This window comes from Hemiscyllium ocellatum, chromosome 29 (genome assembly GCF_020745735.1).
Source record: "Hemiscyllium ocellatum isolate sHemOce1 chromosome 29, sHemOce1.pat.X.cur, whole genome shotgun sequence".
Taxonomy (NCBI): domain Eukaryota; kingdom Metazoa; phylum Chordata; class Chondrichthyes; order Orectolobiformes; family Hemiscylliidae; genus Hemiscyllium; species Hemiscyllium ocellatum.
In genome coordinates, this window is record NC_083429.1 from 16,070,870 (window position 1) to 16,096,228 (window position 25,359).

The 25,359-nt window shown below is 42.2% G+C and overlaps 1 protein-coding gene across 1 annotated transcript in view; it reads right to left on the reverse strand.

Annotated features, from left to right (window-relative positions):
* The window catches only part of tmem45b (transmembrane protein 45B), a 47,095-nt gene extending 24,063 nt beyond the window's left edge, over positions 1-23,032 (reverse strand). The window contains exons 1-2 of the mRNA XM_060846711.1: positions 22,874-23,032; positions 3,624-3,819 (exon numbers count right to left, since the gene is read on the reverse strand). Of these exons, the coding sequence (XP_060702694.1) occupies positions 3,624-3,798 (175 nt within the window). The 5' untranslated portion in view covers positions 3,799-3,819; positions 22,874-23,032. The remainder of the gene's footprint in view (positions 1-3,623; positions 3,820-22,873) is intronic.
* Positions 23,033-25,359: the final 2,327 nt, after the last annotated feature.

Here is a 25,359-nt window from a genome sequence, read left to right on the forward strand (position 1 = left end):
ACTTCACTCAATAACATGACCTCCACAACTGTCTGCGGCAATGAGTTATATCAATTAACTAGCCTTTGGCTGAAGAAATTCCTCCTCATCTCCAATCCAAAGTGTCATCCTTTCACTTTGTGTCTTCAGATCATATTCTCTCCAATTAGCAAAACATCTTCACTATGACCATCCTATCCAGGTCTCTCAGTTTCAATCAGATCCCTCCCATCCTTCTAAACTCCATTGAGTACAGACCCCGAGTCCTCAGCTGCTCTTCAAATGACTAGTCCTTCATCCCTGGGATCATTCTTGTGAACCTCCTCTGAATCCCTTCCATTGCCAGCACATCCTTCCTTAGATACAAAACTGCTCACAGTATTTCAAATGTTGTCTGACCAGAGCCTTATACAGCCTCAGCATTCCTTCCTTTGTCATCTAGCAATCTTGAAATGAATGCTAACAATGCATTGCTGGCATTGACCGGGTGATGACAATTGTTCTGAGTTGCCCATTCATTCTCCATATTGTTAAACTGTACATCAGTATTTGCCCAAAGGTGGTGTAGTATTCAATATGTAGTATTACAGCAGGATTGAAATGGATTCCTGAAGACTTGAAGAGAAATTGAGTTTCATTTCAATTGATTGAGCACTTCCCAAGATGTGACAGTAAAAAACAATGTTCCCAATTAATCTGGACATGTTCCAGGAGATGCCAACACATGACCCAGCTTCGATGATCACTGTCTAGACTCTGGTCATTGGTCATGCAACACACTAGGGATCACGGATTCAAACCTGTGACTTTTCAATGTTTACCATCTGACTGAACATAAACTAAATGTCTAGAAAGGCAGGAGCTTTCTCTCTTTGGACTGATTCATGTGTTTTTGGGGAAAACAAGTACAACAGAGAGCTCACAACATTATTGCACAAACAAACTTGCTATTCTTCAGCGTGTATCATTCTGAATGTGATAGTGGGTGTGGTTGGATATAGAGTTATAGAGTCATTGAGTCATGGAGTCCTACAGCATGGAGACAGGCCCTTTGTCCCAAATACTCCACGCTGACCAAAATGTCCATCAGCGCTAACCTCATTTCCCTGCACATGGCCCATACCCTTCTAAACCTTTCCTATCCCTATATTTGTGGAAATGCCTTTTAAATGTTGTTAATGTACCCACCTCAACCAGTTCCGTGGCAGCTCATTCCATATGAGTACCACCCTCTGTGTAAAAAGGTTGCCCTTCAGGCTCCCTTTCATTCTTTCTCCTCTAACCTTAAACTGATGCCCGCTAGTCCACGATTCCCTAACCCTGGAAAAAACACTGAGTGCATTCACCCTATCCATATCTCTCATGATCTGATACACCTTTATAAGGTCCCCCCTCAGTCTCCGATGCTCTAAAGAGAATGGCCCTAGCTTGAGCAACTTTCCCTGATAATTCAGACCATTCTCGTAAATTTCTTCTGTAGTCTTCCCAGTTTAATAACACCCTTCCTATAGCAAGGTGACCAAAACTGAACACAATACTCCTAGTGCAACCAAGTGCAGTTCTGTAAAACTGCAACATAACTCCCCAACTTCTATACTCAGTGCCCTGACTGATGAAGGCCAGTGTGCCAAAAGCCTTCTTCACTGCCCTGTCTACCTGTGACTCCACTTTCAGAGAACTGTGAACCTGAACTCCAAGATCCCTTTGTTCCACTACACTCCTTAAGGCCCTATCATTCACCATGAAACTCCTACCTTGATTTGACTTTCCAAAATGCAAGACTTCACATTTATCTATATTAAGCTCTATTTGCCATTTCTCAGCCCACTTCCTCAGCTGATCAAGATTCTGCTGCAATTTCTGAGAAACTTCCTCACTGTCCATGATACTGCCTTTTTAGTGTCATCAGGAAACCTGCCAATCATGCCTTGTACATGCTCATGCAAATCATTGATGTAGATAACAAACACCAATGGACCCAGTACTCCACTGGTCACAAGCCTCCAGTCGACAAGCATCCTTCCACTGTTACCCTCTGCTTCCTACCATTAAGCCAATTTTGTATCCAATTTGTCAGCACCCCCTGGATTCCATGTGATCTAATGTTCCAGAGCAGCCTATCATGTGGAACCTTATCAAAAACCTTACTGAAACGTACAGACTACATTTACTGCTTGCCCTCGTCAACCTTCCTGGTCACTTCATCAAAGAACTCTTAACAAATTTGTGAGGCATGATCTCCCACTCACAAAGCCATGCTGACTACTCTGAATCAAACCCTGTCTTTCCAATTGCATGTATAACTTATCGCTCAGAATCTTCTCAAGTCACTTATCCACTACAGATGTTAGGCTCACTGGTCTGTAGTTCCCAGGCTTTTCTTTGTAACCTTTCTTGAATAATGGCACAACATCTGCTAGGCTCCAATCTTCTGGGATCTCACCCGTGGCTAATGATGATGCAGAAATATCAGCCAGGGTGCCCACAATCTTTTCTCTAGCTTCTCACAGTGTTCTTGGACCAGGAGATTTATCCACCTTCATACATTTTAATATATCCAACATTTCCTCGACTGTGATATGGACTGTCCCCAAGATATCACCACTATCTTCCCCAAGTTTGCAAGTCTGCATGTCTTTCTCCATGGTAAACACTGGGGAGAAATACTTGTTGAGAATCTCACCCAACTCCTTTGGTTTGACATACACATGTCCACTTTGGTCCTTGAGGGGCCCTATTCTGTCTCGAGTTATTCTTTTGCCTTTAATACACTTAAAAAAACCTCTTTGGATTCACCCTAAACTTCTCAGTCAAGGTTATCTTGTGCCCTCTTTTCACCCTCCTGACTTCCTCCTTCAATAAACTCCTGTATTCCTTGTATGGCTCCAGGGACTCCCTTATTCTATTGCGTCAGTGTGTTAGTGTGTGCAGAATCACAGTGACAGGGTGGCATGGTGGCTCAGTGGTTAGCACTGCTGCCTCATAGCACCCGGAACCTGGGTTCCATTCCTGCCTTGGATGACTGTCTGTGTGGAGTTTGCACATTCTCCCAGTATCAGCGTGGGTTTCCTCTGGGTGCTCCCGTTTCCTCCCACAGTCCAAAGATGTGCAGGTTAGGTGAACTGGCCATGCTAAATTACCCATAGTGTCCAGGGATGTGTATGTTAGGTACCTTAGTCAGGGTTAAATATAGGATAATAGTCTGGGTGGGTTACGCTTTGGAGGGTCAGTGTGGACTTGGGCCAAAAGGCCTGTTTCCACACTGTAGGTATTATATGAGTCTATGACAGTGTGTTAGTATGTCTGTGCGAGGTCACTGTGACAGTGCGTTAGTGTGTGTGCAGGAGGGTGTGAGAGAGGGTAAATGAGAGTGTGTGAGGGAGGGTGTGTGAGAGTGAGCATGAGAGAGGGTGTGAGTGTGCGTGTGTGCGAGGGAAGGTGTGAGGGTGTGTGTGAGGGAGAGTGTGAGGGTATGTGAGGGAGGTGTGTATGTGAGAGTGAGTGTGTGTGTGTGTGTGTGTGTGTGTGTGTGTGTGTGTGTGTGTGTGTGTGTGAACAGCCACTCTGAGGATAAATGCCAGCTTCCTCACCAACTGATCAGTTCATTCTTTGGCAACAATCCCTCAAAGACTGAGAATACTCACCCACAAGTGAGAAAACAGCTTTGGCTATCCCCTCAGCAAATTCCACCCGCTCAAAGCATAGTCGGGATGTTTTCTTCTTCTTCAGTAAGAATTTGAGTGGATACTTCACAGACCACCAGAGTCCGAAGAGAAGGAAGAAACTGCCCGGCAGTGCGTGTCCTTTGAAATTTGCCATGAGCTGATTTGGACTCAAACCCTGTATAGACAGATTTTCCATTAGATTGCTGGCTGTGAGAGTCCAGGCACACATTAATCTTTCATCATGTGCAGACATGGGATTAACCATTGCTAACAACAACTTCCATTTATGTAGCATCTTTAATGTACTGACATAATAATAATGTACCTCCCAGGAACATCACCGAGCAGAGATTGGCTTTGAGCAAGGTACTGGGATAAGTGATCAACAAAGTGGACTTCAAGGAATATCTTAAAGGAACAGAGAGAGGAAAAGAGGTTTGGGAGGGAATTCTGAATTTTAGGTCATAGGGAGCTGAAGGCACAGCCACCAATGGGGGAATAATTAATATCTGGGGTGTTCATTCCAGCAAAATTAAAGGAGATCTTGGAGGTGACTGTAGCTGGTGGAAATCATAGAGATCCAGATAGTTCACATTGTGAAGGATTTTGAAAAGAAGATGGGAATTTTAATTATCAGTGAAAACTCTGTTTCTCGCGCAACAGATACTGCCAGATCTAATCATTTTCTCTTGCATTTTCTGCATTATATATTCCACCAGCTTTAGACAGACGTGACCTCACCTTCACAGGTCTATTCTTTCATCAATTCAAATTTTTCAAAATACTCAGTTAGTATTGGCAGATGGATGTTAAGCTGACAAGAGTTGCTTTTTCCCATTGTCCTTTTTAGACAATGGTATCATTTGAAACGTTGCAATTCAATGGCACAAATTCCAAATCAAGAAAACTTTGGTAAGTTTAACTAATACCTCTTCAAATTTACTGCTTAGTTTTTAACCAGTAGGTCTCTTAAAAGAAATATCAGACTGTCAAGATTAAGTCTCATTATTTGCTTCAGGATTTGGTGATGCCAGTGTTGGGCTGTGGCAGATTAAGTTAAAAATCCCACAACATCAGGTTCCAGTCCAACAAGTTTATTTGGAAACAAAGCTAGTGCTTCCAAATAAACCAGTTGTACAAAACCTGGTATTGTGTGATTTTTAACTATTTTCTCCAATACCCTTCATGTTAAATTAAATAAAATATTTAATTATCTTCTGCCTTTAGAAATATAATCTGCTCTTGGATTATACCAAATACTCCTGTGAATGTTTTCTGTATACATTTGACTAGACACTTGTCCACTAATTGTTCAGTTTGGTTACTCCATTCAGTTACCATCTCATGCTTTTAAAATTAGCCTCAATTAACTTTAAAGCCTTGTTTTATCACTCACATTTTCCCTCTCAAATCTAAAATCAACTTTAATTGTATTATAGTCACTATTCACAATATGTTCCCTCATCATCCGGTCATTAGCTAATTCTAGTTTGTTACTCAAAATTAGATTTAATATGTTGTATATCATTTTAAGTTGGAAGCAATCCCAAATATATCCAAGAAATTAATTGCCCTCATTACTTTTGTTTCTTTCAATTTATGTGAAAGTTAAAGGTTTCCATTGTATTTTCTTTGTTTTTTGCTCAATGTTTTCCTGATCTCCCTAATTATTGACTTCTCCTGACTTGCACGGTGGCACAGTGGTTAGCACTGCTGACTCACAGCACCAGAGACCCGGGTTCAATTCCCGACTCAGGCGACTGACTGTGTGGAGTTTGCACGTTCTCCCCGTGTCTGCGTGGGTTTCCTCCGGGTGCTCCGGTTTCCTCCCACAGTCCAAAGATGTGCGGGTCAGGTGAATTGGCCATGCTAAATTGCCCATAGTGTTAGGTAAGGGGTAAATGTAGGGGTATGGGTGGGTTGCGCTTCGGTGGGTCGGTGTGGACTTGTTGGGCCAAAGGGCCTGTTTCCACACTGTAAGTAATCTAAAAAAAAAACTTCATTGAGATATCTGGGAGAAAGTGAGGACTGCAGATGCTGAAGAGTCAGAGCTGAAAGAGTGTGGTGCTGGAAAAGCACAGCCGGTCAGGCAGCATCCGCAGAGCAGGAAGTCGACATTTCAGTCACAAGCCCTTCATCAGAAATGTGGAGGGGACGGGTGCTGAGAGATAAATGGGGGGGTTGGGGGTGGATCTTGGGGAAAGGTAAGTGGGATGGTGATAGGTAGATGCAGGGTGGGAGGTAATTGTAACAGGAGGAGTATGATCCACCTTGGAGTTGTGCATTCAAGAAGGAAATATGGAGAATACAAAGCCAACATATTCCAATAAAAAAAAGGTTGGGACTATCAAATCCTGTGAATCCTGGATATCAAGAGACACATTTTATTGGACTGAGAGAAATAAAGGGAGGCTTATGGCACGAACAGAGGGCTCAAAACAGCAGAAGCCCTACAGGAATAGACAGTGTGCAAGAGGGAATTTGAAAGGGAGATTTGGAGAGCTAAAAGGGGATGGGAAAGGATACTGGCAGGTAAAATGAAGGCAAATCTGAGATTGTTTTTACAGGTACATTAAGGGTAAAAGGATAACAAGGAAAAATGTAAGGTCCATTAAGGACCAGTGTGCTAAATTGTGTGTGGGTCCGGTGAATGTAGGTAGGATTCTAAATGAATACTTTGAGTTGGTTTTCACTAGTGAGAGGGACAATATGTGGATAAGACCTAAGACCATAAGAAATAGGAGTGGAAGTAAAGCCATTTGGCCCATCGCTGATGGGCATTTCAACACCACTTACTTGCACTCTCCTCGTATCCCTTAATTCCTTGCGAGATTAAGAATTTATCAATCTCTGCCTTGAAGACATTTAATGTCCTGGCCTCCACTGCACTCCGTGGCAATGAATTCCACAGGCCCACCACACTCTGGCTGAAGAAATGTCTCCTCATTTCCATTCTAAATCGACCTCCTCTAATTCTAAGGCTGTGTTCATGGATCCTAGTCTCCCTGCCTTTTGGAAACAATTTCCTAGCGTCCACCCTTTCTAAGCCATGAATTATATTGTAAGTTTCTTTAGATTTCTCCTGAATCTTCTAAACAGTAATGAATATAATCCCAGGATCCTCAGCCAGTCATCGTATGTTAGGCCTACCATTCCAGAGTTCATCCGTGTGAATCTCCACTGGACACACTCCAGTGCCAGTATGTCCTTCCTGAGGTTTGGGGCCCAAAACTGGACACAGTCCTCCAAATGGGGTCTAGCCAGAGCTTCATAAAGTCTCAGAAGCACATCACTGCTTTTACATTCTAACTCTATTGAAATAAATGACAACATTATATTTGCTTTCTTAACCACAGACTCAACCTGCAAGTCAACTTTTAGGGAATCCTGCACGAGCTCTCCCAGATCCCTTTGTACTTTGGCTTTATGAATGTTCTCACCGTTTGGAAAGTAGTCCATGCCTATGCTCTTTTTCCCAAAGTGCAAGACCTCACATTTGCTCACATTGCATTTCATCAGCCATTTCTTGGACCATTCTCCTAAACATCTAAATCTTTCCACAGCCTCCCCACCTCCTCAGTACTACCTGCCTGTCCACCTAACCTTGTATCATCAGAAAACTTTGCCGGAATGCCCCCAGTCCCTTTGTCCAGATCATTAATATTTGAAGTGAACAGCTGTGGCCCCAGCAATGAACCCTGTGGGACATCACTTTTCACTAGCTGCCATTCCGAAAAAGAACCTTTTATCCGATCTCTCTGCCCTCTGTCCGACAGCCAATCCTCAATCTATGTCAGTAGCTCACCTCGAACCCATGGGCCCTCAACTTACTCATCAGGCTCTCATGAGGCACCTTATCAAAGGCCTTTTGGAAGTCTAGGTAGATAACATCCACTGGGTTTCCCTGGTCTAACCTACTTGCTATCTCTTTAAAGAATTCTCACAGACGTGACCTCTTCTTACTAAATCCATGCTAACTTGCTCTAATGCGACCCTTCACTTCCAAGAATTTAGAAATCTCATCCTTAATGTTGGATTCTAGAATTTTACCTACAACCAAGGTTAGGCTAATCTGCCTATAATTTTCCATCTTTTGTCTTGATCCTTGCTTGAACAAGGGGGTTACAATAGTGATTTTCCAATCGTCTGGGACTTTCCCTGACTCCATGAGTTTTGAAAGATCATAGTCAATGCCTCCGCTATTTCCTCAGCCACCTCCCTCAGAACTCTAGGATGTAGCCCATCCGAGCCAGAGGATTTATCCATTTTTAGATCTTTTAGCTTTTCAAGTTCTTTCTCTTTTTAATGGCTACCATACTCAACCCTGCCCCTTGACTCTCCTTAATTATATTTATTAGGTTCTTCAACTATTTCCTTATCTCCCATCACTAGCTTTTCTGCATCAGTTTGGAGCAGTCCAATCTCTGCTTTTGCCTCTCATTTGTTTCTTATGTATTGAAGGAAACTTTTACTATCATTTCTAATATTACTGGCTAGCTTACCCTCATATTTGATCCTCTCCTTCCTTATTTCTCTCTTTATCCTCTGTTTATTTTTGTAGTCTTCCCAATCTTCTGATTTCCCAGTGTTCTTGGCCACTTTATAGGCTCTCTCTTTTTCTATGATATATTTCCTGACTTCCTTTGTCAGCCATGGTTGTGTAGTCCATCCCCCCTCCTCCACCCCACCTCCCGACCCCGCTCTGTGGTAATCTTTCTTTTCATTGGAATTAATCTCTGTACTGTGTTCTCAATTACACCCAGAACTCTTGCCATTGTTGCTGTACTGTCTTCCCCATTAGGCTCTGCTTCCAAATGATTTTTGTCAGTTCTTCTCTCATGCCCCTGTAATTACCTTTATTTAACTGTACCACCATTACATTCAATTTTGCATTTTCTCTTTCAAACTGCAGACTGAACTCTGCCATATTGTGATTGTTGCTTCCTAAGTGTTCCCTTAGATCTTTTATAAAGTTTGACTCATTACATAGCAGAAAATGTGTTGCTGGAAAAGCGCAGCAGGTCAGGCAGCATCCAAGGAGTTGGAGATTCTGCTGAACAAGGGCTTATGCCCGAAACATCGAATCTCCTGCTCCTTGGATGCTGCCTGACCTGCTGCGCTTTTCCAGCAACACATTTTCAACTCTGATCTCCAGCATCTGCAGACCACACTTTCTCCTCATTACATAGCACTAAGTCCAAAATAACCTGTTCCCTTGTGGGCTCCATCACTAGCTGTTCCAAAAAGCCATCTTGTAAACATTCCATAAATTCCCTTTTTTGGATCCACCGGCAACATTATTCACCCAGTCCATTGTATATTGAAGTCCCCCATGATCACTGTGACCTTGCCTTTTTGACATGCCCTATTTATTTCCTGGTACATCTTGCTGAGAGGTCAGTACATAACTCCCATTATGGTTTTTTTTGCCTTTGTGGTTCCTCAATTCCACCCACATAGACTCCACATCATCTGACCCTACGTCATTCAATGCCATAGATTTAATTTCATTCTTAACTAACAAGGCAACTCCACCCCCTCTGCCCATCTCTCTGTCTTTTTCATAAGTTGTAAATCCTTGGATGTTTAACTGCTAGTCCTCAACCCCCTGCAACCATGTCTCTGTGATGCCTACCACATCATAATCATTTACAATGATTTGTGCTGTTAATTCATCGACTTTGTTTTGAATACAATGAGCATTCAGATAAAGCACATTAATGCTAATTTTCTTATACTCTTGATTTCCATCACCTTTAGTAATATGTCCTTAGTTATCCTTCCTTTGTGCTTCATTCCTCGTCTGCCTCGAACTTAAACCCTGCACACATGCTAACTGCTGCTTATCTTTCTACTTGATAGAAATCAGGGACATGCTCTGTAAAACAATTAAAGACATTAGCACAGACAAGAAGAGGTTCTGAGTGTTCTGGCAGATTTAAAATCAGATGAATCTCTAGGGCTGGATGAAATGTATCCCAGGTTATTTGAGTGAGGCAAAGGAGGGAATAGCAAGATGTTTTCAAAAATTTTCAATTTCCAAAATATTCCCTTATCATCTGGCCACAGGAGAGGTGCTGGAGGACAGCCAATGTGATACTGTTATTCAAGAACGAGGCAAGGGATAAACCGGGAAACAACAGGCCCATTTAGCCTAACTTCGGTGGTAGTTGAACTATTGGAAGCAATTCTGAGGGACAGATTTAATCTGCATTTGGAAACACAGTGATTAATTAAGAGTAGTCAGTATAGTTTTGTTGAGGGGAAGTCATATCTGACCAACTTGATTGAATTTTTTGAAGAGGTGACCAGGTGTGTCAATGAGGGTAATGCTTTAGACGTAGTCTACTTGGACTTCAGCAAGACTTTTGTTGAGGTAACGTAAGAGCCCATGATGCCCAAGGAAATTAGGCAAATTGCATCCACAAATGGCTGAGTGACAGGAAGCAGAGGGTGATGGTTGAGGGATGTTTTTCTGGCTGGAGGTCTGTGTGCAGTGAGGTCCCACAGGAATCAGTGTCAGGACCCTTGCTTTTTGTCATCTGAAACTAGAATGTTGAAGGGCTGATCAGTAAGTTCCCAGATGATACAAAAATTGGTGGGGTTGTAAATAGTGGTGAGGATAGTTTTAGATTACAGGAGGAGATTTATAGACTAGTCAGATGGACTGATCAGTGGAAAGTGGAATTCATTCTTGATAAATGTGAGGTGATGCAATTGGGCAGGACAAACAAGGCAAAGGAATACATGATGAATGATAGGACTCTGGGAAGGATCAGAGGGACCTTGGTGCGCATGTACACCAGTCCTTTAAGGTATCAGGACAGATGGAAAAAATGATTAAGAAGACATATGGTATATTAGTTGAGGCATAGAGTTTAAGGACATGGAGATTATACTGGAACTATATAAATGTTGGTTAAGTCATAGCTAGAGTATTGTGCATTTTATAGAACAGTATTGATAGCACTGGAGAGGGTGCAGAAGAGATGTACCAGGATGTTGCCTGGGTTAGAGATTATCACTTATGAAGAGAGATTGGACAAACTGTGATTGTTTTCCTTAGAGTAGGGGAGATTGAGCGGGAATGTAGTTGAGACGTATAAAATTATGAGGGGCATAGACAGTGTAGGCAGAAAGAAAAATATTCCCCTTGATGGAGGGATCAATGACCAGGGGTCATATATTCAAGATAAGGGGCAGAAGGTTTTGAGGAAATATGAAGAAAAATGATTTTACCCAAAGGGTGATGTTTCCTAGTATTATGAGAATGTCTGATATATTAATTTAAGATTTCATTGGCTGAATGTATCAATATGTTATGGATTTTTTGGAATTAAAACTTCACAAAGCAAAGGAGACAGGCTGAAACAAGGAAAATGTTTCATTTGCAAAGAAGACAAGCTGTTTGACAGGAGTCACTGAGTCTATGCTATGTCTCCATAGATGTCACCTATAGTGGGTGCAATGAAGTTATTTAATTGTTGAACACCGTCAAAGTCTGAGTTAACTTCCCTTCAAAGGAATAGCCTTTTACCTTAGTCTTTCAGTAAAAGGCCCCACAGTTTGACAGTTGAAACCTACTGGAAGACCTCATCACCAGAAAAAGTGGGTTCATACAGAAATGCAAAATGAGCAGCTTAACCTGATCCCAAAGAAACCCAGAACCACCACTTTGTGTGTAAAGAAACTTTGCCCATATATCAGCATTTGTGATAATCAGTTGTTGTTTTTTTTCCTGAATTTTCCTGTTACTTATTCTTAAGGTAACTCTTTTGCAGAATTTTCTATTAATTCACCAGACTTGAGGTTATATGTTAGGTTTCAAGAAGGGTCATTATACATATTTCCAGCTTAAACTTTTTATTAATAATCTTTACAACTTTACTTAAGTAGATTTTATTTACAATAAACTAGTTCCGTGTTTCAGAATTAGAATTCCTACTGTGTGGAAACAAGCCCTTTGGCCCAACAAGTTGAACCTAACCTCTGAAGAGTATCCCACTCAAACCCATTCATCTACATTTACCCCGACTCATGCACCTAACCTACACATCCCTGAGCCCTATGGGCAATTTAGCATGGCTAATCCACCTAACCTGCACATTTTTTGGACTGTGGGAGGAAACCAGAGCTTACAGAGGAAACCCACACAGACGCAGGGAGAATGTGCAAATTCCATGCAGGCAATTGCCCAAGGCTGGTATCAAACCCAGTTCTTGGTGTTGCAAAGCAATAGTGCTAACCACCGGGACATCATGCCACTACCGTGGTTTATATATACTTAGAATTATTTTGCTTTCTGAAACAGAAATGTTGGCGTGGGAACATGGTGGTAGTATGTTGAAGTAGCAGGCAACAGGAATCTCAGGGTCACTTTTATATACAGAGTGTGGGTGTTCAACAAAGCAGTAACTCAGTCTGCATTTTGTCTGCCCGGTGTAGAGCAAACCACATTGTGAGCAGCAAATACGGTAGAATAGAAAGACTGCTTGACTTGAAAGGTGTATCTGAGGCCTTGGATGGTAAAGAGGGAGGCAGTAAATGGGAAGTAAATAATACCTTCTGTAACTGCATGGGGTGTGAGGAGATTTTGGGATTGAGGACAAATGAACTTGGCTGGCCTGGAGGGAATGGTCCCTATGGAATGTTGTCAAAATGGGAAAGGATCTAGATTCATTTCCCTGCAGTGTGGAAACAGGCCATTTAGCTCAACAAGTCCATATTGACCTTCCAAAGAGTAACCCACCCAGGCCCATTTCCCTCTAACTAATGCACCTAACACTACAGGCAATTTAGCATGGCCAATTCACCTGACCTGCACACGAAACCAGAGCACCAGAGGAAACCCATGGGGGAAGTTGTGAGACACAGAGAGAATGTGCAAACTCCACACAGACAGTCGCCTGAAGTTGGAATCAAACCTGGGCCCTGGTGCTGTGAGGCTGCAGTGCTAACCACTGAGCCACTGTGCCACCCAGGTCTGTGTGTCTGGTGGTGGTATCCTGCTGGAGGTAACAGAAATGGTGGCTTATGATCCTTTGAATGCTTGTTGGGATGGCAAGTGAGGACCGGGGACCTATCGCTTGAAGAGAAGGGTTCAGTGTTGAAGGGCAGGAGATGGGTCAGACATGGCTGATGGCCCTGTCAATCATAATGGTGGGGAAATCATCCAGGGCAGAAAAGGCCCTTCAGCCCATCGAGTCTGCTATAACTTGCATTTTGTCAGCACAAAGTGGCGACTGATGAATTGTAGATATTATTTGGATAACGCAAACTTTGTACTGTATGGGTATAGCGAGTTTCTATTAGCGATCTTCTACAGAGTGAGTTTCCACAGAGGTTTTCCATAGTGCGATTTTCTACAAGCACAAGGTTGCAAAGGAACACGACTGTCATGTTATAACAGAATGGCCTGGGCCACTAAAGGTGTGCTACTCCCAATTTCCTGCACATGTCCCATATCCTTGGATGTTATGATATTTCAAGTACTCATCCAAACATTTTTTAAATATTGTAAGGTTTCTGACCTCCACTACCTTCCTAGGCAGTGTATTCCAGTTTCCCATCACCCGCTGAGTGAAAAAGATATTTCCCAAACACCCCCTGAATCTCCTGCCCCTTACCCTAAACCTATACGCCTTCATGATTGATCCCTCAACTAAGGGGAACTCTTGCTCTCTATCCACCCTGGACTTACCCCTCACCCATGCCCTCCTCAGCCTTCTCTGCTTTAAAGAAAACAATTCAAATCTATTTAGTCTCTCCTTATAACTCAATTTCTACATCCCAGGCGCCATCCTGGTGAACCTCTTCTGTTCCTCCTACAGTACTATCACCTTCCTGTGGTGAGGTGACCAAAACTGCGCACAGTTCTCCAGCTATGGCCTAATCAAAGTTCTGTACAACTCCAACATTACCATCTTGCTCATATATTCTATGCCATGACTGATGAATGCAAGTGCCCCATATGCCTTCTTAACTATCCTATTCATGTGCTCTGCTGACTTCAGTGATCTGTGACTAATTACCTCAAAATCCCTCTGTTCCTCTAAGCTACCCAGTGTCCTGCTATTGATTAAATATTCCCTCATCTTGTTTCTTCTTCCAAAATACATCACTTTACATTTATCAGTTTTAAATACCAACTGTCACTGGTCTGCCCATTTGTCCAACCCATCTATATCTTCCTGTAACCTACAACCATCTTTTTCACTATTAGCCACTTTACCAACCTTTTGCTTAACATTATCTCCTACATTTCATCTATAACATTATGTATACAGCAAACAATAAGGGTCCCAGTACTGACCCTTGTTAGACATCAGCCTCCAGTCACTTGCACAGCCTTCTACCACTAACCTTTGTGTCCTAGTACTTAGCCAGTTTCGGATCCATCTTGCCACGTTTCCCTCAAATCCATGTGCTTTAACCTTCTCAATCAGTGTCCATGTGGCACCTTGTCAAAAGCTTTGCTAAAATCCATATAACTACATAAGCTGAACTTCCCTCATCCACACACTTGATAACATTTTCAAAATATTCTAACAAATTTGTTAGGCATGATCTCCCTCTGACAAAGCCATGCTGATAGCCCTAATTAACCCATGTGTTTCTGAGTAGGTATTAATTTGCTCCTTCAGAATTTTCTCTAATAGTTTCCCAATCATTGACATGAGATTCATCGGTCTATAATTTTCTGGTTCATGTTGTGATGAAGATGCTCCTTTAACAAGGTTATTCTGTCCTTTTCTTTTATTCAGAGGGGTCATAAAGGCTGAGGTTCAGATATGTCTGAAAATACTTGAAAAAAGGGGAGTGGCCAGTTGTCCCAGGTGGGTTTGGTTTGGTTTGGTTTGGTTTTAGGAAGCAGTCTGTTTGTAGCTGCCATTCAGGTTTTAATTGGGAGCCTAGAGATGGTGCTGACCCAAAGAAGCGGCTTCATGGTACTTCTCTCTCTCTGACATCTCTCCTGTAAGAATCTGTGTCTGATTTTACCTTCATTTACCAACGGAGTGTTTATGGGGATGTTGCAAGTATTTGGAGCAGCATCATTAAATTGTGCTAGAGTCAATTAACTTTTCAGATAGGTTATGTTATTCTAAAATTGGTTTTCTTTTGTTTGCGTTTAATTCAGTAGTCTGTAAATAAAATCTGTTTTGTTTAAAGCTGAGTGGTTGGGCCAGCTGCATCACTCCTGGAATATCCACTTTACCCCTTCTTAAGACAACTAGAAAAGTTAGGGCCTGGGCTACCTTCTTGAAAAGCTTTGAGGGGGTCTAGCCTGGTTTGTAACAATCTATGCCACTCCTCTTAAAAAACTGAACCGCATCAGCTGTCCTCCAGTCCTCTGGCACTTCCCCCGTGACAGGAGGGGAATTAAAAAATTGTGTCAGAGCCGCTGTCTCACCTCCCATGGCAGCTTGGGATGCATTTCATCCAAGCCAAGGGATTTGACCATTCCTAAGTCTGACAGAGCCTGTAATTTCTCCCCATTTCCTATTTAAAACTGTGCAAGTTCCTCACAATCTCTTTTCCTGAAATCCAACGAGAAGACTGATGAGAAATATTCCTTTAATACTTTTCTAATATCATGCAGCTTCACACATGGGTTGTCCCCATAGCCCTACCCTTTCCCTGGTTAACCTCTTCCCTTTAATGTATTTATTAAATATCTTAGGATTCTCCCTGATCCTGTTTGCAGGTCTTTTCTCATGCCCCCTTTTTGCTTTTCTCATTGCTTTCTTAAGTTCCCTCCTGCACTTCTTGTTTGCCTCCATGGGCCGCAGCTGAATTTCTCCCTTTAGACTCACTAAAAGTCCTTCTCTTCTTCCTCATCCAGTTCTGAATTGTTCTAGACATCCAGGATTCTGTGAACTTGTTGCTCCTAAATATACCTCTAAACAGTACATGTTGGACCTGTACTCTCCTCAGCTCCTTTTTGAATGCCTCCACTGCACCTTGGTTGAGGAAAAAGGTGGACATTTCTAAGGTCTCCCCTGTGGAAGGTGGTATCATCAGAACAGGTACATTGGAGATGGAGTAACTGGGAGTATGGAATAGAGCCCATTCACGAAGCAGGGTGTAAGGATGTATAGACATGGTAACTGTGGGAGTTGGTGAGTTTGTATCAGGTGACGAGCCTATCTCCAGACATGAAAACAGAGATCATAGAATCCCTACAGGGTGGAAACTGGCCATCCGGCCCAACAAGTCCACACCGATCCTCTAAATAGTAACCCACCCAGACCCATTTCCCTCCATTTACCCCTCACCTACATATCCCTGAACACTATGGGCAATTTAGCATGAGCTGAAAATGTGTTGCTGGAAAAGCGCAGCAGGTCAGGCAGCATCCAAGGAGCAGGAGATTCGATGTTTCGGGCATAAGCCCTTCTTCAGGAATGGAGAAGGGCTTATGCCCGAAACGTCGAATCTCCTGCTCCTTGGATGCTGCCTGACCTGCTGCGCTTTTCCAGCAACACATTTTCAGCTCTGATCTCCAGCATCTGCAGACCTCACTTTCTCCTCGAGCAATTTAGCATGGCCAATTCACCTAACCTGCGCAACTTTGGACTGTGGGAGGAAACCCACGCAGTCACGGGGAGAATATGCAAACCTACATGCAGTCACCCAATGTTGGAATTGAACCTGGGTCCCTGGAACTGTGAGGCAGCAGTGCTAACCACTGAGCCACCATGTCATCCCTGAGATGTCCAGGAAGGGAAGAGAAGAATTAGAGATGGACCAGATGAAGGTGAGGCCATGGTGGAAATTAGAAAGGAAATTGATAATTTTTTTTTCTAAAGAATGAACGAGGAAAGAGCACTGATAATGTCATTGATGTATTAGAGAAAGAGTTGTTGGGAGGGTCCTGAATAGGACTGGAAAGATGTTCCACATACCACACAACTCACAACAGGCAAGACAATGAACAAAGAGAAAGAGAAATGAGTTACTTCTCCATCTAACTCAGCTGTAACCATTTGCTCCCTCAATTTCATCAATTCTATTTTGTTTTTACCAGCTTTGTTTATCACTTTCTATACATTGCTCTGAATGTGGATACTATCTCAATCACTGTTTGTGATTAATTCTCAGTTTTTAAATCTTATCTTTAGGTTGTTAGGTTTAACTATTGCTTTGTCTAATCTCCTCCCTCTCTGTTGATTTAAAGTCCTTTCCACACATTTATCCTTCCTGTGTAAACTTTGATCCTGTTGATTGGGTAGAGTCCACTCCAGTGGATACAGTTTCTTCCTATGTTCATGTGTTTATTGTTTATTTAAGAATGTCAGATAATGGGCTCCAACTTTGTGGAACGCCTGATGTGCTATTCCAAATTTGTTAAAATTACAATACAATTTCCAGCAAGTATAATAGTAACAGAAATATTTTCATATTTATTATCCAGTGAAAACTTTCACTGGGAGTTCAGATATTGGGGCTCACCAAACACTAAAACACAAGACGTGGGAGCAGAATTGGCCCATTTGGCCCATTCAGTCTGGTACTATCCAATACAATCATGGTTGATCTTGACCTTCAACTTGTTTTTCCTGACTGGACGACATAGCTTTTGATTCCCTGAGATCATTCCTTTCAATGACTGACCCTCTACTCCGAGACCCTGACTTCACGTTTTTGGGTCCCAGCCAAGGGAACTATTTTCTCAGACCTAGACCCAGGTCCTTTCTAAAATGGTAGTGAAGGAGGAGGCAACATCCAGGTTCCTGTGCCCAGGGCTAATCTACTCCATCTGCTTTTTTTTTCTATCTTTCCTTTTCTTTTTTTACTCTCTCTTTGGCAGAAAGCGGAATGAAGGTGTCTTCTTTGCAGTCTGGAGCATGGAGGCAGCTGGTGTGCCTGCAGGAGGACTCTGATAGACAGCACCAAGGCAGCTGGTGAGTCTGGAGTCTGTGACCTCGAGGACGATAGTGAGTCAGTAGTCCACAGAGGAACTCTGGAATTAGTATGGAGGAGGCTGCTGGCAGAGGGTTGAGCATGGGGACCCAGTATCGGCTGCTACATCAGCAGAGGCTGATGGGGGCTTCGGCATTGCATGGTTTTGACCCAGCATCCAGCAGCCTGGGAATTCCTTTGAGTGGCTTTTGCAGTGCCTTCTTTCCCGGGATGGGCAACAAGTTTGGCCTTTGGGCCAACTTCTGCAGAGACTTGTGGCCTGGAGTTCCAGCAGCGTGGTGTGGATGGCTTGCTTTGGTGGCGATTTCTGGCCCAATATTCCAGCAGTCTGGCATGGAGGTGTTGCAGTGGTACTGAGTTTCCCACAATCAAGAGCCAGGAATTGAATTAAGATGGACTTTGTCTTTGTTCTTTGTAAGTTTTTTTATCTTCGCCTTCTGTTAAGAATATAGGCACCATGGGTATGGCAAAGAACAAAGAAAATTACAGCACAGAAGTAGGTACTTTGGCCTCTGAGCCTGTGCCGATCCAGATCCTTTATCTAAACCAGTCACCTATTTTCGAAGGATCTGTATCCCTCTGCCCCCTGTCCATTCATGTGTCTGTCTAGCTACATCTTAAATGATGCTATCGTGCCCGTCTCTACCACCTCCACTGGCAACACATTCGAGGCACCACCACTCTCTGCATAAAGAACTTTCCACACATATCTCCGTTAAATTTTTCCCATCTCACTTTGAACGTGTGATCCTAATAATTGAGTCCCCTACTCTGGGAAAAAGATTCTTGCTATCCACCCTGTCTATACCTCTCATGAATTTGTAGACCTCAATCAGGTCCCCCCTCAACCTCCGTCTTTCTAATGAAAATGATCCTAATCTACTCAACCGCTCTTCATAGCTAGTACCCTCCATGCCAGGCAAAATCTTGGTGAACCTCCTCTGCACCCTCTCCAAAGCATCCACATCCTTTTGGTAATGTGGTGACCTAAACTGTACACAGTATTCCAAATGGGGCTGAACTAAAGTCCGATAAAACTGGAACATGACCTGCCAACTCTTGTACTCAACACCCCGTCCGATGAAGGAAATCGTACTATATGCCTTCTTGACCATTCCACCACACTGCGTTGCCACTTTCAGGGAACAATTGACCTGATCTATCTGTACATCAATACTCCCCAGGGCTTTTCCATTTACTGTATAGTTGGCTCTTGAACTGGACCTTCCAAAATACATCACCTCACATTTACCCGGATTGAACTTCATCTACCATTTCTTTGCCCAACTCTCCAATCCATCTACATTCTGTTGCACTCTCTGAGAGTTCCCCTCACAATTTGCTACTCCACCAATCTTAGTGTCATCTGCAAACTGGTTAATGAACTACCTATACATTCTTCCAAATCATTTATGTATATCACAAACAACAATGGTCCAATGCGGATCCCTGTGGAACACCACTGGTCAGAGTTCTCCATTTTAAGAAACTCCTTTCCACTACTACTGTTGACCAGCCAGTTCTCTGTCCATCTATCTGGTCCACCCTGGACTTTATGCAATTTCACTTTCTCCATCAGCCTACCATGGGGAACCTGATCAAATGCTTTACTGAAGCCTTCTCTCATCAATCAACTTTGTTACTTCCTCAAAAAATTCTATTAAGTCAGTAAGACATGACCTTCCCTGCACAAAAGCATGCTGTCTATCATTGATAAACCCAGTTTCTCCCAAATAGGAATGAATCTCATCCCTCAGTATCTTCTCCAGCAGCTTCCTTACCACTGCCATCAGGCTCACCAAGTCTATAATTACTAGGATTATCCCTGCTACCCTTCTTAAACAAGGGACAACATTAGTCATTCTCCAGTCCTCTGCAACCTCACCTGTGTTCAAGGATGCTGCAAAGATATCTGTTAAGGTCCCAATATTTCCTCTCTCGCTTCCCTCAGTAACCTGGGATAGATCCCATCTGGACCTGGGGACTTATCCACCTTAATGCATTTTAGAATACTCAACACTTCCTATGCCGACTTGACCTAGAGTAATCAAACATCTACTCCTAACCTCAACATCCATCATGTCTCTCTCCTCAGTGAATACCAATGCAAAGTACTCATGTATAATCTCACCCATTTTTTCTGACTCCACGCATAACTTCCCTCCTTTATCCTTGAGTGGGCCAACCCTTTCTCTCGTTACCTTTTTGCTCCTTATATTAGAATAAAAGGCTTTGGGATTTTTCTTATCCCTATTTGCTAAAGATATTTCATGATTCCTTTTAGCCTTCTTAATTTCTCATTTCAGATTGGTCCTACTTTCCGATATTCTTCCAAAGCTTTGTCTGTTTTCAGTTGCCTAGACTTTTTGCATGCTTCCTTTTTCCTCTTAGCTAGTCTCACAATTTCATCTGTCATCCATGGTTCCCTAATCTTGTTATTTCTATACCTCATTTTCACAGGGACATGTCTGTCCTGCACTCTAATCAACCGCTAAAAGCCTCCCACATATCAAATGTGGATTTGCCCTCAAACAGCTGCTCCCAATCCACATTCCCCAGCTCCTGCTGAATTTTGCTATAGTTAGCTTTCCCCAGTTTAGCACTCTTCCTTTAGAACCACTCTCGTCTTTGCCCATGAGTATTCTAAAACTTATGGAATTGTGATCACTATTTCCAAAGTAATCCTTGACTGAAACTTCACCCACCTGACCCGGCTCATTCCCCAACACCAGGTCCAGTATGGCCCCTTCCCAAGTTGGACTATTTACATTCTGCTCTAGAAAACCCTCCTGGATGCTCTTTACAAATTCTGCTCCATCTAGACCTCTAACACAAAGTAAATCCCAGTCAACGTTGGGAAAATTAAAATCCCCCATCACCAACACTCTGTTGCTCCTAATCTTTCCATAATCTGTAGGGGTGTGGAACACACTGCTTGCAACAGTAGTAGACTCGTCAACTTTAAGAGCATTTAAATGGTTATTGGATAAACATATGAATGGAATAGAATAGTGTAGGATAGATGGGCTTCAGATTGGTTCCACAGGTCGGTGCAACATTGAAGGCCTGTGCTGCACTGTGATGTTTTATGTTCTGTATACCTATTTGAACCTCTATTTCATATTCACTATTGGAAGGCCTGTAGTTCAGTCCCAACATTGTTACCGCACCCTTCCTATTTATGAGCTCTGTTCATATTGCCTCACTGCTCGAGTCTTCCATAGTGCCCTCCTTCAGCACAGCTGTGATATTCTCACTGACCAGTAGTACAATTCCTCCACCTCTTTTACCTCCCACCTGAAGCACTTGTCACATTTTCTTTGTAAAATAATACAAGTGACAATAAGTGATGATTACATTCTATTTTACATTGTCAAGTTGCTAAGAACTGAATATTTCAATGAAATCATCAGCAGGGCTAGAAAACGATCACTCTAAGTTCCTTCCGTGAAGTTATTGATGTTGATTATGAATTGCCAAAGCCCCAATATTAATCCTTGTGGCACAGTTGTTGCAAAAAGGTCCTGGTTATTCCTACTCTCTGTTTTCAGTTCATTGAGCAATCCTTAAGCCAGGCTAATATATTGTTCTAATGCATGAGCCCTAATCTTGTTGAGCAAACTTTTGTGTGGAACCTGATTTCCTTTCTGACAATTTAAATGTGCTATATCTATCGGCCAATCCTTTTCTAAGTCTGCTGGTCACACATTCAACAAACAATATGAGATTCATCAAATATGATTTCCCTTTCATTTGACTATGTTGACTACCATACTTTGGCTTTCCAAATTACCTGTTACAAATTCCTAAATGACAAATCCTAGCATTTTCCCCCAACTGAGGTCAGGCTAATTGGTCCATAACTGCTCCTTCCCTGAACTGCAGGGTTAGGTTTACTGCCTTTTAATCCATGGAAACATTGCAAAATCTTGGGAATTCTAGAAGAACAAGACTCAGAGATCCACTTTCTCTGCAGCTGCCTATTTAAAACAAACATTTTAGGATGATGGTTGGCCAAAACAAAGAATTTGTTCATTTTCCATTATTTTCACTTCAATAACAGTGATTACATTAGATCCCTCACTCTTATTAGAATTGGTCCCAATTATTCCAAACTAAAGATTTGTTTAATGCTCTCGCTACTGTTCCCCATCTGTTTCAGGCACGATATGGCCTCCTAACATGCTGTAACTTTTTTGTGATTGTAATTTCTTCTGTCTCAACCTGTGAAGTGCCCAGTTATTTTAGCTAGACTTTTCCGTTTTGCATTCTTGGAGAAGCTCTTCAAATCTATTCTTTTGTTTTGGTTATTTTCCTCGCATTTTACTTACCCCCTCTTCAGCAACTTCTTTTGCACTTTTCTGATTTTAAAAACCCTTTCAGTTCTTGTGTTTACTAATCTTTTAACAACATGGTAACACTCTGTTAATTTAATACCACCCTGCTACTTGGCCACGGCTGGACCACCTTCTCAGAGAAGTTTTTAATCCCTAAGATACTTTCTTGAAACATTGAGTTATTTCTTTAAAGGTTAGCCATTGCTTAACTATCTATTCACCTAGTTTCTTAATCACCCTCAGTAAATGTTGCTGTCATACCTCTATTAGATATTCAATTTAAGATCCCAGTTTCAGTCTTTTCACACCTTTCTCAAATTTAATCTGAAAAGACACTTAAGAATCTGAGTGGATCCTTTGCTATGACTTACTCTGCCATGCACTCAGCTCTTGGGATTGACCTCTCATCAGCTTTTCCTCACCAGCAAGGCTCCTCCTATTACCTCACTGCATGGAAACGACACAGACTGAAGTTTGAAACATCCCCCACCCCAAAATGGTCTGTCTCAGTCACACTACATAAACTAGTTGCAAGAGCTATTTTTAAAATTTGTTAATTAAAGTTATCTTCATCATATGTAAAGTAATGCATTTTACTTTATCTTCAATTATAATGATGTAAAAATGTGTGCGTACTCACTCACGCCACCCTCCCTACTGCAGGCTCTCTGCTGTGTTGTTGTCCCACTGCCAAAACTCAAAAGATTTGAACTTGTTCCATTCTAAATATGTGCTTCCATTTCAGAAGTTTCTAAATTACTTCAAAATTAATTATTGATTTTCTTTATAAATCAAAATACTGATGGAGTTGATGAACTTAGTACAGATTCTGAACCTTGAATACTTTTAGTTCCTTGTTCTGTCCAGTTCAATAACCTCTGGCTCATATTTTCGTGTCAGAACCTGGGCAGCTACTGATAGACAAACAGAGCAGACACACACACAGTCCACACACATATGCAAACTTACCAATGGTTGTTAGAGTTTATTGAAGTGCTGTGAAATGAAATCCTCGTTTCTTTTGACTTGTTAACTTGCTCACACGTCTCCAGATCTTCCCGAGTTTCACAATAACAGGTGCAGGGTACACCTGCCTCCCAGGAAGGAGCTGTGTGTTACATTGCCACTCCCTGAAGCCAGCCTGATAGAAGACTGCCACCACTTGGACCATGCTGGCATGACAGAACATTTGTCTGACAGTGGAACTCCACCCAGTACATGCACACTCACCCATCCGTAATGGCTTCCTTCATCATATCAAACTGGTTCTTTAAAAACAATCAACAAAAGAATTCCTCCACAATTGTAACCAGGACCCATGAAATGCTTTAGCAACACTCTGTGTCAGGAAATTCTTCTCAGTGCCTCCTGTAAATTATTTGTTTATAGAAACATTGAAGCAGAGAAGGCAAGACCATTCGGCCCATTATGCCTGTGCTCTGCTCTTTGCCAATTAGGCCCGTGCCCTTTTCTTTTCTCCATAGTCTTATATTTTTCTTCATGTGTTTATCCAGTTCTTACCACAGCTTCTTCTTCCAATATCCAGGCAAAACCTTTAAATTCTTCTCTGTTCTGTTATTAAATCCGATTAGTTATGTCTCCTTTGGTGAGATCCCTTCTCTCTCTGTCCTTGGTTTCCCAGTCCTATGGAGTTGTAGCCTGACCTACTGTCTCTGCTGTTCATTCATTGTGTGCCCAGAACCAAACATTGTATCAACATGAACTCTGATCAGGATTTAGGGGCATATTTTAACCTTAATGTCTGATTGAGAAATGACCAATAGAGAGATGAAATCTGAATTAAATCTTACTTTCACTAAGTCTGAGTTACATCATTTTTTTGAAGGTTTTCTCACGATGAGGTCTGGCAGGTTATAGAGTCATTTAGATCAAAACACAGGAAAATTCTCTTCAGTCTATTGAGTTGCCGCTAGTTAAAAACAAGTACCTAACCACTCTAATCCCATTTTCCAGCACTTGGTCCACAGCCTTGGCATTGCAAAAGCACATCTAAAGTTATGAGGGTTTCTGCCTCTACCACCCTTACAGACAGTGAGTTCCAGATTCCCACCTGAAAACATCTTTGCTCACCTTTCCTATATATTTCTGCCCCTTATTACAAATCAAAGTCCCACCTCCTCCAACCCCCAGATCTTTGATTCCTCCATCAATGAGAACGTTTCTTCCTGTCTACTCTATCTATGCCGTTCATAAGTTTATACATCTAAATTGATGGAGAAACTCAGCAAGTCAGGCAGCATCTTTGAAAAGAGAAACAGAATTAACATTTCAGATTTCAGAACCGAAGAAGGGTCATTTGACTCAATGTTAACTCCTCTTCTCTCTCCACAGATACTGCCAGAGTTGCTCCAGGTGCTGCTCAATAAGATAAGATCCCATGCTGTTAAGGGCAAAGTTCAATGGTAGGATTTGAACTCAGGTCCCTGGATCATTAGCTAAGTTTCAATAGCCTAGCAGTAATACCACCAGGAGAAAGTGAGGACTGCAGATGCTGAAGTTCAGAGTCGAGAGTGTGGTGTTGGAAAAGCACAGCTGGTCAGGCAGCATCCGAGGAGCAGGAGAATCGATGGTTTAGGCAAAAGCCCACCAGGCCATCTTCTCCCTTAGTTAAAGCAGTCTCAACTATCTGGAAAATTTCCTAGCATTGTAGAAAAAAGTTCAATGTCGTTCTCTGCTCTTTCAGATTTCTTTGCAACAGCTTGTGGTATGGCCTATTTGGAACCGGCAATTCTGGGTTTGTTGATTGATAATGAGGCTGATTTAATTAGGGAGCTGAAAGTGAAGGACAATCATATAATAGAATTCACCCTGCAATTTGAGAGGGAAATCTGGAATCAGATGTAATTGTATTACAAAGACATGAGGGAGGAGCTGCCAGAGTTGATTGGAAAGGAAGCCTAGCAGAAAAGACGGCGTAGCAGTGTTGGCAGGAGTTTCAGAAGGTAATTTTAGCGGCATAGCAGAAATTCATCCCAAGGAAGAAGAAATAAGGCAACCATGGCTGATGAAGGCAGTCAAGAAGAGCATAAAAGCAAAAGAACAAAGCAAACAACGTGGTGAATATTAGTGGGAAGCCTTTAAAAACCTACAGAGGATAACCAAAAAAGCAGTAAGGTGGGAGAAGGTGAAATATGAGAGTAAGTTAGCCTGTGATATAAAAGGAGATTGCAAGAGTTTTTTAGGTATCTAAAAGGTAAGAGATGGGCAAGAATGGATATTGGACTGCTGGAAAGTGAGGCTGCAGAAGTAGTAATGGGGAATAAAGAAATAGCAGAGGTAACGAATAGGTACTTAGCGTTGGCTTTCACACTTGAAGACACCATCAGCACACCAGAACTTCAAGACATTCAGGGCAGAATGATAGATGGAATAAAGGAAAGTGATAGAGGGTTTGGGCAGCATGGTGTAAAGGTAATGTCATCCAAATGAATGAG